Raw genomic sequence first — 17,727 nt, forward strand, 5'->3', positions numbered from 1 at the left:
TTAATATTTGGTCAGGTTTCTAAAAAATGTCACATATATATCTTATTCCTTGTACTTCAGAAAATTAGATCAACAGACGTGCCAATTGGGTTATGTTTCCAGTCCCATAAATAACTGGACTTCATTTCATGGTTTCCCAGTTACCATTCTACACCGGTGATTACATCTAGATTAAACCAGGTTATATCACACATTAAAGGGTATATGTAACGCTTAAAAAGCCTACGAGGCCCTCGCTCTCTACTTTCTTTGCCATTATAAAATGCTTTCTTTTTTAAAAATGTCTTTTTTCTTTCTATTTTGTTCTTTCCTTCTCACGAATTTTAAGACTGCAATCTTCTGACAGGTAGGATCTCCACCTCTACACTCAGATCCCCTGAGTGGATTCAGGGGACAATACTGCACTGTCCCAGAGCACTGCATTCCACAGTAATTCCGTTGTGTGTTGTTAGTGACTGATTACACCTTGTCCCGGCCTCATAGTAACATCCACACAATGAGTATTTCCCAAGCAGTTAGGAACACCATTCACTCTTGAATATTTTCTTCGGGATATTTCTTAGGAGAACGTGTCTGTATATCATGCTGAGCTGATTTATAGCCATTTATACATATATCCTTCCATTTCATTCTGTATTCTCTGTTGAATCTTTAAGAGTCTCTCACTGATTGAGCTGAGTGTCACATCTTGCCTCTCGTGTTCATCTTAGCTTATTCTCAACTGATCAAGCCTATTTTCTATAATTTTTCTGATTTGGTATTATTCCTTTGTGTTCTTTGCTCTCTCAAACATCCTCTGTAACATATGTTCCTCTCATCAGGCTGAAAGGTGAGGTTGTCAAAGTCATCACTTGCATATTCATAAGACTTGGGACAACTGGGGTCAGGACTACACCTTTGTTAACAAGCCACAGCTTCTCCCTTCAATTAATTAACCATTTTTTAAGTCTTCATAGAAATAAAACAAAAATGTGTTATTTTTCCCCTTAACTGTTGTGTGGGAAATTTTAATTATAATACACTTCCCTAAATAATATGTGAACCATGCATAGTTGCCAACATAAGCAATATTTTTTGGAAAAAGAAAAATATATAAAAGTTGACATGAAAAAATGATTTTAAATTTTAGAATTTTTTTCTTTTGTTTTTTATGGCACATATTAATATCAAAAATATTAACATTTCAAATTCAAAAGTAGGGTATTTCAAGGAAAATAAATATACTCACATAACTTGAACAAACAGCATTCATTTTAGGTTTTCAGAAAGTCAAGGGGTAAAAAGTAATTCAGTATTTAATGTTCAAAGATAAAAAACCAACCCAAAGAATCAACATACACAGAGACACACACAATCACATACACACAAAGAGACTAAATAAACTAATAAATAAAGCCATGCTAAAAAAAGAATTCCTTACACATACTAAAATAATGCTAGACTTTTTGCTCCTATACTCCCGCAATAAAATGCTAGTATCATACAAAGTTAAAGTTATACATGAAGCTTGCAAAGAATTTGGGGGTGGGGAGCAGCAAGCACAATTTACTGCACATGTACTATGTGCCAGGTGGCATTAGGCCTTCTTTCCGTTAGCTCTTGGCCAGAAGAGCAGGGTGCCTATTGCTGCCTTATCCTTCCATTAGTTCCATATCCATATTTTTAACTAATCAGTCAGTCAAATTTGTAGATCACAACATATGGCTCAAGGATGAAGACGATTTATTTGTAACTCAGTATTGGGCATCCTGAGTCAATATTTTGTCCATAACATCATTGTATTCCATCTGGTCCTCTGCATGTTCTGTGGTGATTTCACTTTACCACAAAGATTTTAAGACTCTCAAGGCTGATAATAGAATTCAAATAAAACTTTGAGGAAAGGATGAGACTAACGCCATAGGGAGAAAGCAGATGACAGTTATTGAGGAATACAGACAATGATTTGCAAGAGGGACTTGAAGACATTTTATTAGAGAAATGCCGCTGCTCTAGAATTCTTGCTACACTGAGATTTGAGCACCACTGCTCCTAAATTTCACTTCAATAGATTTTCTTATAAATTAAACTGATCTCTTTGATGTAAAGCTAGATTCAGAAAAAGGGAAATGGTCCTGACATAAAACATGTTACCTTTTCCCCCCATAACAGAACAATGTAAAAATATGCCACCATATTTTATATGTATCTGTATGTTGAATAAAAACATGTTGGCGCTTTTTAAAAAGTGGCTAAGAAGATGACATTTGCTTCTTTAGTTGGGAACATGTTACATGCTAAAATAAACTACCCACTTAGTATCACTGGCCAATTTAAGTATCAGTGAAGAATCCAGAGACAGAGAACACGGGAACCTCTTCCTGGCACAACGGTGCTCTCCGGAAATGCTCTATGATTTTTCCTGTTTGGGAGCGATGAAGAGGCCAGCTGTAGAGGAGACAGTATATTTGCATATGGAAAGAGCAGATTTGGTCTAAATCACTATTGTGAGTACCAGAAGCTTTCTCCAGCTTGTTCCGGCTCCCTCAGCTTCTCTCATGTCAAGCCTCAGAAAATTCTATTTTCTCTTATTTTCATGAATATTCCCTACGTGGCTGAGACTCCGTCTTCAAGCCATTGAATTAAAAACAAGCCTGTGCTCGTGTCTCTTCCTGTTTGGATGTCTCACGCTAAGCGCGGTAAACCCCAAACTGGTCTGGCTGCGTACACACTTGGCTCTCTGCGTGGGCGCTCCAAGTGCACACTCCACTTCAGAAACAAGTGCTCACAGCTTTCTGCTGTTCTTTTCAGTAGGAACATATGTGCAGCTTAAGAAAGAATGAAATGCTATTCCAAGAATGAAAGCTGGTCCCTCTAAAAGAGGGACTAAAAATACTAAAAGAAATATCTCTTGAGTCAGTAAATGGAAAGCTGTAGTGTCAGAAGTAGGACAGTAGAAGAGGAAGAAACAATATCCACTCACAAGCCAAGATGACATTTTTCCAGAACTACCAGTTTGACACAAGAGGCAATAGGATTCCCATTCCGGACAAGCATAGATAGAGCGCATTGACAGATCCAGCATGTGGGTTAGTGGGAAGAGACTGCTTCCCTGAATTACTTCCAAACCTAAAGATGAGGCCAGTGTGGCTGGTGGAGACAATTACAGGAGTGGCGGCAGTAAAGTCTGGGCCCAACTCACCGAAGGTCAATGGCTAAGAGACACACGCTCAAAGTGGTTGAACTCCAGCTGAGGATACAAAATGATGACTTGGAAGTGTTTGGGAGTTTGAGAAAGAATAAAGGAAACAGGAGCCTGGAATGTTGCCTTCAGGGGTTGAGACTTTATTGAGGGAATCTGAGGTCCATTTGTTTGGACAGGAAGTATTAATAGTAAGCAATCCAGAGAGCAGTTACTCAATCTGGATGACTTCATGCACAATACACTGATTCATGGTCTGGGTTTTACCCAGTCCTGACTGAAGCAGTTTTTAGGCATGCTTTCTGAAGCCAAAATGTTTTAGAGGAATTGCATTGTTTATATATATATATATATATATATACACATATATATGTATATATATATACATGTGTGTTTATATATATGTCTACATATAATATATATATCACATAAGAGCTTAAATTTTAGAAGATTGTTCCTTAAGGTAACTTTAAAAATTTCAGTAATTTTTTTTCCTATAAATGTATTGGGTTTAGTGATTATATGTGGAATTATTAATTGCTTTTTATGAAATTGCTGTCCCTCTACTGCCAAATATTTTACAAGTTAATTGAAAAAATTAAATCAAAGCCCTAAGTGGAGTAGAAAATAAGGGGAGAAAAAAGAATAGGAGTAATAGATGGTTCTGAGAGGATAATTAGTCTCTCATTTTATTGTCTCCATCTAGATCATTCTTTGAGGGAGGACAAGTATTGAAGAATTTGAAAAAGATAATAACTCCTGTTCTTCTTGAGACTCTTGAGTCAGTCGTATATGTGATTGTCCTGTAGAAAAGAGAAAGATCTCGGTATTCATGTTCAATACAGGGCTTTAGGGTGTCACTTCTTCCATCATGGGGTGGCTGACTCACAGGAAACGAAACAAGGTTGGTACAGATAAGCTGAAGCTAGAAATGACTAGTGATCCAGGAGACAGGAGCCAAGAGGAGGACGATGAGTGAGTCTGTAGGTGAGAAAACAAACGTGGGCTCGCTGGAGGGCAGAGCACAAGCCACTAGTTCAACACTCTGTCGAAACCACATAGATTAGATAACTTGAAAGTGGGAGAGAGTGCTTCTATGAGAATCTGAGTTTGAAGGGAATGCAGAGCATGTCTCAGAATATTTGGGATCTCCAAGGAGAGCAGTTGAAACCCAAAGCTCAGCAGAGAGCCTGCTAGGGAAATAGAAAAATGCTTCAGAGCCCTAGCTACACAGGAAGTTTCAGAACAAAGGGGAAGTAGATTATACTACCCAAATTCAAGTAAAGAACCACATTCTCAGCTCTTCCAGGACATGCGTGGTAGACGAGGTAAGACGAGAGTAAGAGACGCCTTCTCTCTTAAAGCCTCCATGGCAACTCCCACTTGCTCTGTGTAGTGAACACCCAAAAGGATCAGCGTCGTAGATTACAGTCCTGCCTGGGTGACTTCAAATCTGTCATGGAGTCTCAGTATCCTCATCTGGAAATGGGGATGATGATTATAGTTATTCCCACTGAGTGCTTGAGAAGATCCAATTAAATATGTGGAAATAACGATGTATTAAATTCCAAATAATGCATTAATAAAGTACTTCTCGTTTTCATATATATTAGTTTAAACACCCTATGAAATAGCTATTATTATCCAGAATTTACAGGTAGGGAATCAGAGTTTGAGAGGATAAGGAATTAACCCAAGATAATAATTGGAATAATAGCATTAAGAGGTCACACACGCACCTGACACCATTCTTAGTGCTTAAGTACACTACTCCACTGAACCCACAAAAGCAGCCCAGAAAGGCAGATCATTCAGGGTTGCACAGGTAGCCAGCAGCAGCATCAGGATTCAAATGCTCTCAGGATGGCAGCTCCGCCCAAGCTCTCAAACACTGCCCTCATACTGCCTTCTCTCAGGGCTACACACAATGGGCTGAAATGTGACCTCCAATCTCTGGACCCCAGTTCACTGCTACCATTTTAGTTATCTGCTATGTTTCTTACTATCTGTGTATGTATGTTCTCAAGAGCATCTCCGTAACAAGATTCCTGATACTGTTCTAATACAGAAATCTTAAAGTTACTGTGTGAAGAATTTTGGGTGTAAGATTCTGCACAGAGAAACAATCGTTAGCTGTGCAGTCTAGCTCCAGAACTCATTTGTTCAGCTCAGCTTAGGCTTGATTCTTCCTGTCGGCTCTCCCTAGGAGAACCTGAAGGGCTGCAAGGTTCTATCCTTCCTAATATAACTTACAACAAAATATCAATAGTTAAATAATTGAATTCCTTGAGAAATTTAAAATAAATAGCTTTTTACAAGCAACTGTATTAGTAATAAGTAGAAAACATTTCAAAGGCATATCTACATATATGCATTTATTTTATAGAGAAATATGAGAGGAACAAAGCAAAGGCATCCATGCATGGAAATATTCAGTTCATGAATATTTATGGACTGCCTAAACGTGCCCAACATGATTCTCTGTGACAGTTCCATAGCAGTGAACAAGAACACAAGTTCACTATTTTATGGAGCTTATAATCTAGTGGGACATGAAGTTTTCAAAAAAATAATTTAGTGGGAATTTTAAACAGGGTGGTTGAATCGAGAATTCGGGGGGAGCGTAGACCAGCAAAAGCTTCTCGGACGAGGTAACTTTGAACTGTGACCTAAACATACCAAGGAGCCAGCGTGGGGGTTGGGGGGCAGCAACAAATGCAGAGACTCAAAGGCGTGGCCTGTTTGATGAGCAAGAAGAAGACCAATGCAATCGATGCACAGTGAGCTGGAAGATGGGCACGGACTAGGTGAGAATGCTGTGCTCAAGATCCTGGTACAATGCGGAAAGGTATCCCTTTATGCTAAGGGAAATGGAAGCCGATGGACGATTTTAACTAGGGAAGTGAAGCAATCACATTTATATTTTTAAAAGATTGTTTTTGGCTCTTATGGCAGAAAGGGACTATGCAGGGGCAAGAGCAGACGCAAGGAAACCCAGAAGGACATCCCTAACTTGCCTTCAGTGGCCCAGGTAAGAGCTGACAGTGGCTTAGAACTGAACGGTAGCAGTGGCAACGGAGAGAGGTGCTCCAATTCAGAATAGTTTTTCAACACAGAAATTACAGAACGTGATGGATTTGATGTGAAGTTTGGGAAAAAGAAGAATCAAGAAAGATTTACAGCTTGGGGATTTGCGTAACTGAATGGATGGTGATGTATTTTACAGAGATGGGCATCAAGGGGGAATAAAATGTTTTGAAGGACAGAAATGGGCATCCAAAAATCAGGTTTTAACTTATTTCAGTTTAAACTACCTCCTAGATGAGCCAGTGGAGATACCTACTAGTCAGATGAAAATGGGAGTAGGGGCCTCCATGGAAAAATGAGGGCAAGAGTTACACATTTTGGAAACAGAGGCCCATGACTGTAACTGAACACTTACGTTTGCCCTATGTCACCCAAGTAAGAGCAAGGAAGAGCGTGTTTAAGTTTTTTTGAGTATTGGGATAAAATGTATGTTCTAAATTGGACAAGTTTTGACTTGGGATGCCTTTTTTGCTCATACTGACTTCTGCCACCTCTGTCATTGGCAGAGGTCACGCAGGAATAAGGGGCAGAGCACTTGAAAAGCCTGGGGCTTTCTCCTACTAGGCAAGTCACCTCAACTGCAGGCAAATCCCTTAACCCCGTTCAGAGGCAGAATCTTTGTTGTGAAATGGAGACAGCGCCAACTCTGCCAGCTGCGAAAGGTCACAGCCCAAGTAAGACGCTTTGGGGAAGAGACTGTTTTGTACAATAGAAATGAGAAGGGCTTTTCTGAAGTCCTGTGCTCCGCTCTCCTAGGTCTCTTCTCTTCCCCACAGCAGGGTTCGCAGGTGGCCTCGGGTATATTAGGATGCCATCTCCTCGCCAAGAAGGCTGGCTGACAAATCTCGGCCACACAGACGGCAACATCATAACCTCAGTGGCTTTTGACTTTACACAAAGCACAGTCACCTAATGAACAAAGGGCCTGGGTGGTCCTGATTCCTCAATGACCCACACACGGCAACAAATGCTGCAGCGGCGGCTCCAAGCCACGCCCTCGGTAACTAGACAACGGAGGGGAGAAGGCGAGGAGGTAAATCGCACAGAAACTGGATGGGCTGTGTTGATCATGGGTGAAAGATACAACTAAAGAAATTAGAAGGTGAACATTAAAAAAAAATAAACTCTAACAAATAATTTGTTAAACCTATGTGGAACAATCAATTTAGCCCTGTGAAGTTAAACCCGGTCCAAGACCTTTTTTAATTACAAGCTCTATGATATATTACTCAGAAAGAAATTTGACAAGGAGAACAGACATAATTTATCAAAGCAGAACTCAGTGAAATGATACAGTAGAGGCAAAAAGGAAGCAAAAAGAAGAGCAGTTTGGTAGCTCATATGCTAACCAATGTCAGGGATCTCAGCCTCCTGAAGAGTTGCCAAGCCAGAATGTAGACCAGGGTCAAGGTGAATAGACTAGGTTCCAATCTGTTGCGCACCTTAAATCGTGAGTCCCTACAAACCACAACCCACGGGACAGACCTAATTGGTCTAATTGGTTCGTTTTCTCTTCTTTCAATTAAATCTCTAATTATTACAGCAGTACAAAAACATTATGCAGGTCTTAGATAACTTTTTATTGCCTTCCCTTTCCTGTTCCTGTACTTTTAATAACCAACCACAAAGAACATGGCCTTTGGAGTTAAAAAATCTATATTCCGCCACTTCCTACCCATACGCCCTTGGGCAAGTGACTGAATTCATCTGTGAAACATGAATAGTGGGAAGTCTGTTGTAGGAGCAGAGATAAAATGTGAAAAGGGCACAGCCTAATACCTGTTCATAAGTGATAGCAATTGTTATGCACAAAAACGCAATGTCAAGACCCTCTGCTCCAGGGAGTACTCACTGAGTGTGATGAAGTGATCCAACCAATGTTTTATTCAAAGCAATAAAGGTTAACCAATCATTAAGTGCATGTCAGCTACCAGTTTAAGTGCTTTATGTATATTACCTCATTTAATCTTAATAAGAACTTTATAAGTTAGATATGGAGATCCTTCCCATCCTACAGGTAAGAAAACAGAAATTCAGAGACATTGTGTAATTTTTCTAAGGCCACGTGGCTAGGAAGTAACAAAGACAGTATTCCAATCCTAGTGATCGGCTTTCCACTCCCATCGTTAGCTTGTGAGTTATATCACCTCCCCATTCAGATTCTAAATTCAAACCTGAGCATGAAATGCAAATACATTTCTATTAGTTGTCTATTATTTTTATTGTTGTGTTGTTGATAAATGGTTGTTTTGAAAATTATCTTCTCAAAAGTACAGCCTGCCCTCCAATGTCAGCAGTTTTTGCACCTGTGAATTTAACCAGCCTTGGATCAAAAACAGTGTTTTCCATCTGGGGCTGGGAATCTGCGGAGAGCCAATGGTATGCATCGTCCTCCACTACTTGACATAAGGAACTGAGCATCCACGGATGCTGGTATCCAAGGGGATCCTGGAACCGATACCCCGCAGATTCCAAGAGACAGCTTTATTACCTGCTACTTGCCCGATGCTGTCAGAACTAAGATAGCTCAGACGCAGATACAGTGGGATGACTCTCATGTGTGCAAACCGTGCACAGGTAGGTGATTGTCAGGGACACAGCATGACTACGGAGTCAGCAGCGTCTAGCTCAGCACGGCCAGAGCCTCATCTGAGTTGATCTAGCTCAGCCCCAATGCCAGCAAGACTCAGTGAATTCTTCCTGATGCTTACACACAATTTGTTAGCCATAAGACAATATTTAAGAACTCGCGTTCACTTCGAATTTTAAAACAAATTCCTAATATGTGTGCAATGGTTATAAGATATTATGAGAGGATTTCTAGAGACTTAATTTATTTATAGAGTGGGATTAGAAGTAATAAAGAGGGAAATGTAAATGAGCATGAAACGCATCAACTTGGAAAATGAGCTCTAGGATTTTGTTTCATGGATTTAGTTACACCCTTTGCTTAAATTGTCCCTTGTGCTCCTTTTAAAACGAATTAAAATCCTGCTCGTCCTTCCAAGCCTGGTCCAAAGGCCACCCCCTCTGAGCTGTTGTGTCTGACACCACAGTTATATTTAATCATTGCTTGTGCCACCTTTTCATAGTTCCTGTATTTTGCCTGATCACAATCTGCCTGGCCTTACAGTTGTATGTCTCACCCCCTCCTGAAAATCCTCGGGATGCAGAGATCAATAAGGAGGGGAACCAGCCTGAAGGTCAAAAGCAGGAGTTTCATAATCAGAAACAGCTCAGTTTGGGTCCTGACTGTCCCTCAACTTCCATCAGATCTCTGGGAAGTTGACCATTAGGAATCTTAGATTTTCATCTCTCGGGTACAGATAATATGGGAGAGCATGCTCTTTATTCAGATCTCCTAGTTCAAATTTGGGGTCATTACTTTACCTCTTCAGGTCTAAGTTTCTTTTCCTATAAAACAAGGATGATAACAGAGCAATGATCTCATAATGAAAATTAACATAATTAATTTATGTAAAAATAATATAAAACCATGTATGGTGAGCAACTAAGCTCTCAATAAATCTCAGTAATTGTTAGTCATTAACTTGTAGAGTTTGGTGAAGGAAACAAATTCTCCTATTTTTAAGGAGGTAAGCATATAGTAAGATGCTCAAAAAATGGTAGCTCTTACTGTGCTATTACCTCACCCTCTCGACACTTGACACAACGCCTTATTGTTAGAAGGTGTCCCCAAAACTATTGTTCAATGGAGTGCCATGTTTGGTAAGGAAAGTATCACACTCTGTGGATCAAGAAGACGGCAATAGATTTATACTGAGGCTTGAAAATAGCACCAGCACAGGCCTTGTATAATTCTTAGCAGTTGCCTCTCTTGTTGCTTGAAGATTATCTAGCCGCTTGTATGAAGAAGTAATATTTCTATCAATAGATTAAATATGAAAATATACCTCTGCGCTTGGTAGTCCCTTTAGCTGGCCCTGCATACCATGTAAAGGGTAAAAATTCTAAAGAAGTTATCCTAAAATCCACTCTCCCACTGGAGCTTTAAACAAGCCAGAGCTTTATAATCATTTATAGAACACAGACCAGCAGACGTAGAAGTGCGAACACAGGAGAATTGGTAAGTTTGGCCTCCGAAGAGTCTTCTCTTTCAGAGAAACATATAAAAGAAATGCTGATGTATAGGAATTCATAAAGTATAAATGGACCTGACACGCAGGTTAATGAAGGCTCCAACAAGCTATAAAAATTGCGACTGTAAAGAGATGAGACTTTTGTGTAGCTCATCAATTTGGGCACATTTCAATATACATTTTCAAATTCTGAAGACAGGAAACCAATCTTATGATTTACATGACTCTCCTTCTACCTGAGCCATTAGAAGAGGCTCTATGTCCAAAATCCAAAATCAGTACACCTAATGTGATATGTGATCCAAGACAATAGAGTGCGTAGAATCAGTATTTTCCTGGACAAAGCCTTAACAACCAAAGAGGATAACCTCTCCTTATTTAAAGCCACTCTAATGTTTGCAGTAAACTACATAAGGACATCTTGTCATTATACCATGACATACTGTGATAAAACTGAATTTTAATCATTGGACTCTGGGATGGTACACATCACATTAGTGCCTGTTGTTCTGAATTTGTGATATATGTGGTGTCCATATAAAATATGAAAACACATTCCTATAAACATTCTATTGACCCTGGAGATAGTAAATGGAGGCACAGGACAATAAACATTATAAACATAATCAGGGGGATAAACTTGAGAAAGAGTTCATAGAAATTTCTTTTATATCATTGTCAACATTAGTCTTCTCCATACATTTTCAACAATGGTTTCAGGAAAGAAATCCATCCAGGTTTTAAGAAATGATTTCTCTTCTTAAACGACAGCTTTGTTAAAATGAAAATAAGCATTCTCCGGGGTTTTTAATTATTTCTCCCTTTGTGAAAAAAAAACAGGGCTTCCATACACTCAAATGAAACAAGGGAAGATATCGTCGGCAGCCGTCTGTCTCGAGAGACGATGGTGTAGCTTCTTAAGAGTCTATCTGCACCACCGAGAATGGTTGTGCAGTCCGACTCGGGAGTGACACGGTATCTGTCTCCTCCCGTGTTGAATCGACATCTTGCGATGACGCTGGAGTGTCCTGTCCAGTGAAGCTGAAGCTACAGAGCCTGGGCGGGGTGATATGGAGGGTCTGCTGTTGCCCATGCAGCAGACCCCCCCTCTCTTCGCAGCTGAAGGTCCAAGGGAAAGACGGAGTCAATACAGCTTGGCTTCAGGTGCGCCGCAGGAGTTGCCGGTGTTGACTACAACGTCAAACCGCCTTAGGGACTCCGGCTCCGGATTTTCTGTCGGGGTTTACTCCCTTAGCCTTTCCCCTGAAGAGGTATGCCGCAAGGCAGCGGAGGTTTTTTGGAATCAGAGTTTTCCTTCTCTGATGTGCCCTGACTGGAAGATCGAACCAGCGACACTTAGCTCGCAGGCCGACGCTCAATCCACTGAGCCAAACCAGCCAGGGGCAAGGGAAGATATATGGAAGCCCAATTGCAGTTGTAGGGTGAATTATATCAGTTCAGTGCACCCAAGCCTTAGAAATGCAGTTGAAAATGGACATAAGATACTCATTTTCTTAGTACATCCTTATCTTGTGATAGCAAGATATTTTCAGCCAATTAGCTTGCTCAATTGACTAAGCACCTCCTACCTCATTTGGTCAAACAAAGATTTAGCAGGGCAACCTCAGCAAGAGAGTGATTTTACAGTGGCATACAGACAAGGCAGAAATAAATCCTCGATAGAAAATAACATTCAAAGCAATATGACGCCTAGCAAAATTAGCACGGCTGTTTTCTAAATGCAAAAAACCAAAACTACTGGAATTCTCAATTTATTTGAGTATTTTGGTAAAGACTCAAGAACAAAATATCAAAAATTTAGTTGGAAAATTAAGTGGAAAAATCTCCCTACCTTATTTATTCTATTTTTTTTGCTAAAATTTTTATATTTGTTTTAAGAATTTAAGGGGTTTTTCTAATTAAATAAATATATACATTCTTCAACAATGATAGAAATACTTAAGTAACTGTTATCCTCTCATAACTCCTTATGAAATGAAATTAATTATATAACAGGTGAAGTGTTGAAGGAAAAAAGTGATAAAAATACACGGTAAAACCTATAGTGTCCTTGAAAGAGTAGTTTAAAAGTGTTTTTTGTTTTGTTTTTTTTTTAAAGAAATAACACAGTTGAGGATCTTAAAGTGCTAAGAGACAGAACGAAGATTTCAACAATTCAATTCCCTGAAGACTATAAATAACTTTCTTCTGTTTAATTGCTAGGCATTTCTTGCTCTGTGATAAAATAAAAAGATCTCTTACTAAGAACTAGTGTATTTTTTTTGAATAAATATAAAAAAGACATCTGAAGTTTCTTTTTCTTTTTTTTTATGGGAGGATGATTATTATGAATCAATTCTTGTCACTGCTCATCTCTTAGATCTATGATCCAAAACCAGAAAAATCAGTGGTAACAGCATTGCTACTGACCTTGACTAGACTTTCAAAACAAATAGCATAGTTAGGTCTTTGAACAAGACAGATGGCTCTAATTAATATAGAAGACGAGTACTTGGCCCAGACATGCTGTCTCTTGAAAGTTGGCCACCAGGTGTATCTAACATCCTCTACTCCAATTGCTTCTTCCTCCTTCAGATTGCCCCTGTTCTCCAGGACGCAAATAAGCAGGCTTTATCTGTGCTTTGAAATACACTCAATCACTCAAACAAATCTTCACTTTTCAGATGTCCTGTCAAAAATGTAAAAGAATTGTTTTTTTTTTCATTAAAAATAAAAAATGGCTAGATAAAGACTCAAGGAGTAAAAGTTACAGTCAGCGAGTCAAGAGATGCCTAGGCCTCTTTAGCTCCTTAGCTCCCTTTCTGAAAATGAGTTCGTTCTATGTCTGAGAACTCTGGAGGGAAAAAAAGTATAACTTTATTAGTATTAACCACAGAAGTTTCTTGAGTTTTTACGTTTCTGTTTCTCAATACTTAAGAAAAGAAAAAAGATCTAGAATCCTTAACTTACGACACTTTTTAGCTACATATGTAATAAAAATTAAGTATTTAAAATAAGTAATATCAAAATCAAGAATACTGACAATACTAAATGCTGGTGAGGCTGTGGAGTAACAGGAACTCATATATTGCTGGGAATGTGAAATGGTATATAGTCACTTTGGAAGACAGTGTGACAATTCTTACAAAACTAAATATACTCTTACCATATCATCCACTAATTGAGTCCCTTGGCATTTACCCAAAGGTGTTGAAAAGTTACGTCTACACAAAAACTTGCACGAGATGTTTATAGCAGCTTTATTCATATTTGCCAAAACTTGGAAGAAACCAAGATGTCCTTCGGAAGGCAAATGGGTAAATACATCCAGAAAATGGAATATCATTCAGTGTTAAAAAGAAATGAGCTATCAAGGCATGGAAATAGATAGAGGAAACTTAAATGCAATATAATAAAGTAAAAGAAGCCAACCCGAGAGGGTTTCATACTTTATGATTCTAATTGTTTGACCTTCTGAAGAAAGCAAAACTATGGAGATGGTAAAAAAAGATCAGTGATCGCCAGGGATTAGGGGAGAAAGAAGAATGATTAGCTAGAGCACAGAGGATTTTGAAGGCAGTAAAATACTCTGTATGATACAATAATGATGGAAACCCATAGGATGTGTAATACCAAAGGGGAATCTTAATGTAACCTATGGACTTTGGGTGATGATGATGAGTCAGTGTAGGTTCATCAACTATAACACATGTACCACTCTAGCAAGGGATGTTGAAAATGAGGGAGGCTATACATTTGTGGAGGTAGGGGGTATATGGGAAATCTCTACACTTTCTAATTTATGTTGCAGTGAACCTAAAACTGCTCTTAAAACAAAGTCTATTAGAAAGAGAAAGCAAACTATTAAAACGATATATATATATGTATATAATTATTTTCCCAATAAGTTATGCCTCAAAACAAAAGCATAATTCCATGTTCAAGATGGAAGAGTAAAAAGATATTTTTGAGTGAGACTGACAGAGCAAGAACCTTGTAAGTCCCATAAAGGAAAACAAAGAAAAAGTCCGCATTGGGTCCGTCTCCAGCCCAAGGAGTAAATAAGTAGACACACAGATTTCCAGAAACGTTGATTAGCAACAAAACCCAGTCACTGTCTGAGAATGAGTGGTCCCCAGACTTGGTTGAGAGGCTCACCTTTGTCACCACTAAACCTTATGTCTTTGGAGTAGGGAACCCACTTAGTCCTTGGCTCAGATTCTTTACGTAAAATTTAGGAAAACAGCACTTACCTTATGAAAAAAAATTTTTATAGAACAATATTCATAAAAGATTGCAAAATATATAATGATATAAATAATGCACCTACAATGTGCAAAACTTCATATACAAATTATTCTATTTATTGATATAAACAAGATGGGATTTCTTACCAAGGATGAATTCCAACTGTGGTTCATTTGGTGACTTCTGAATACCTATAATTAAATGGTAAGAATTCAGATTAAAGATATTTAACTCATTATCAAAAATATGCCACTGAATATTGCTATGTTTCACCCTGCCCAGAATATATTGACACATTATTGGGCAGAATAAATACACTCAAATAATCAGACTTATGAGCAGTGGGTTCTCATGGGAGGACATAATGTTTGTAGCAGAATTAGCTATGACTAAAGATTTGACTGATCTGTTTAGCTCCATGGCCATAAAGAATCTCAGAAATATTGTTTTTTGCAAGGTGTGACAAACATAAAACTTTTTCCAACTGTGTTTCTTTTGGATGCATGTAGAAAGGGTGGAACCTTCTAAGAGGGATGAACTCTCCAAAGTACTCTTCCATATAGAGAATTTTTTCCAAATTACTCCAATCTGCTATACATACTAAATTATTAATTAAAGGGATATCTCTAGTTAGGTTATAAAGGATATCATGATAGTGGTTATACTACTATCAACTTACTGATAGCTCAAATCAACATTCTATTAAATGCCTCTATTTCGTTTGCTGGAGATTTTTCCAAAATCGTGTAACATGGTCAATGATTTAGGATGAATTGGAAGGGAAAGTGAGTCTGAAGACAAAGGTAAGGAAATGGGAACACAGATGGTTAAAGGTACCAGGCTGTGAGAAGCGATAACATGGCAGCTGCATGCCTGAAGACCACACACGGTACAGAGGTTTCCTGAGGACTGGATGCCATTCATTACCACTCATGGGTGGCCAAAGAAACGAAACTAAATTTATGGAAAAGTAAACCATTTGGGAGCAAGTATAAGATTTTATACAAATCCTTTCCTTGCTTATTTTTACTGGTGGATTCATCTGATACAATTTAAATTTAATAGCATCTGGTCACTAATATATTGTTAGAACCACCTCTTTGTATAAAAATCATTCTTTTTTTTTTTTTACTTAAAGAGTTCAGTGTTTGCATGGTAACCATTTTATTTTTTTCTCCTGCTGACATTTAATAATGCTGTGGTTAACAATTGTATATTTTCCAACAGAGGTCAGAATGACAATCATTTAGGTAGGCCTTTGTGCATTTCCAACAGTGTGGATTTTTTTAAAGGTTACTAACAATGAACTCTGCTGTAAACTCTGACAACCAAATTTCTCAAAAAAATGTATTCAGTACAGTTTTCTAAAGATTATTTTTATAGTGTAAATTAAGTGAGAGGTTAGGCATACATTTGCCAGTGTTAATAACTGGGCAACAGGAACCTTCTGAAAAGAAAAGAAAAAGACACAATTCATGCTAAATAATTAAACCTAAACCCTAGAATTTTAAATATGAGAAACATAAAAGTCTTCCAACAATTTTAATTATGCGAGTAACACAAATTCCAACGGCAATGTTCGGATGTAAATTGTGCCCAAATCTCTAAGCTTGCTCTGTGTATGTGACTCGTTGCTCTAAGGTAGGGCAGTGACAGCAATGTGACCGTTTTGCCCTAATGCTTTCCAGTGACATCTCTTTGGTTTTAGAGAGAAAATATCTATGTTCCAAAAAACCATTCCACATGAGATTATACAGAAGCTAAATAGAAGGTGTACTTAAAAAAGTATTTGTTAGTGTCTTAATACCCATGCAAGAATTTTGATTCCACCATTTGATGTTTAATGATGTCCTGGACTATCATCTATCTCATAGAAGATGAGAAGAGATAAAGAAGCAGTCCCGGCTGGGTAGCTCAGTTCGTTAGAGCATTGTCCCCATGCATAAAGGTTGCAGGTTTGATCTCTGGTCAGGGTGCACACAAGAAGCAACCAATGGATGCATAAATAAATGGAACAACAAGTCTCTCTCTCTCTCTCCCCCACTTCCTCTCTCTCTCAAAAATAAAAAAAAGAAGCATTTCATAGACTCACACCACCAAAATGAGTAGTGCAAAGGAAAAAAGTTAGTTAATCTCATGCCATTTGTTGGAACCCCAGTTTCTGGGAGTACACGTACATGTGTGTGTTTGGTGGACTCAATGTGCATTGTCAGAGGGTCCCAAGGAGAGGCACACACGTACTTACGTGTCAACTGAAAGTCCCCGGTGTCATTTGCCTGGGGTGTGGGAAGAAAGTGCTGGCCTTCCTCTGATGCTCCTTCCTCTTTGATTTCCATGATCAACCTTCACAGTCGTGTAATTTTCCAATTTTTTGTGCCCAAACGTCACTGCCAATGATTCTTGGTTTAATATCGATGTATCTTCACACTAAAGAACTGATATCCCACTCTGAAATTCTGCATTTAGGAAACATCAACAGCAAAAATTTTGGTTACTTCAAAGTTCAATCTAAAACTAAGAAGGTGGGTAGAGACTATCATCACTTCCTGCCTGCTTATACCACTTCTGCATTCAAGACCAACCCTCCTGCTTAATGTACCAGGAACTCTGGGTTAAATGGGTATCTTTTCTGCAATTATTTTATGGTCATATGAGGAATTCTAAATCCTGAAAGGTATATTCTTTCTTTCCTAGTTCATTCTGTAAAATAGCAGATAGCTACAGGGGCTGCTAACTTAAATGTACCCAATTTAGCAGCAAGCACAGATAACATCTTGTAGAGGCGTTATAATGTTCTACCAAGGTGAATATTACTCTCACTCTTTCCATTAGAACTGCCCTTTATGGTCATCTCTCCAGCCATCCTTGTTAGGACATTATTCATGAGCACATAAAGATAATTTGGCAGGACACTCTTCTTCCAAGATGAGCCAACAGGTTGTGCAGGGCAGTTTCCAACCTCATCATTAGCCACAAAGTCTCTTACTGCTCTGCCCGACAAAGGTTTAATTGCTTAATGATCGAGGTAGATGCTGAAAAGCATGAATAATAATCCCTAAAAGATAAAGCTCAAGGGGAAATGAAAGCAACAACAAAATGATGAAAATTAGC

The 17,727-nt window shown here is 38.6% G+C and overlaps 1 protein-coding gene across 2 annotated transcripts in view; it reads right to left on the reverse strand.

Moving 5' to 3' along the window:
• INPP4B (inositol polyphosphate-4-phosphatase type II B) overlaps positions 1–17,063 on the reverse strand; it is a 251,431-nt gene extending 234,368 nt beyond the window's left edge. For both annotated transcript variants that reach the window (XM_090288092.1, XM_090288091.1), the window contains exons 1-2: positions 16,862–17,063; positions 14,763–14,807 (exon numbers count right to left, since the gene is read on the reverse strand). In XM_090288092.1, coding sequence (XP_090144218.1) covers positions 14,763–14,807; positions 16,862–16,952 — 136 coding nt within the window. In that variant the 5' untranslated portion in view covers positions 16,953–17,063. The remainder of the gene's footprint in view (positions 1–14,762; positions 14,808–16,861) is intronic.
• Positions 17,064–17,727: the final 664 nt, after the last annotated feature.

Source organism: Furipterus horrens, unplaced genomic scaffold (genome assembly GCF_987537825.1).
Source record: "Furipterus horrens unplaced genomic scaffold, mFurHor1.1.pri manual_scaffold_10, whole genome shotgun sequence".
Taxonomy (NCBI): Eukaryota; Metazoa; Chordata; class Mammalia; order Chiroptera; family Furipteridae; genus Furipterus; species Furipterus horrens.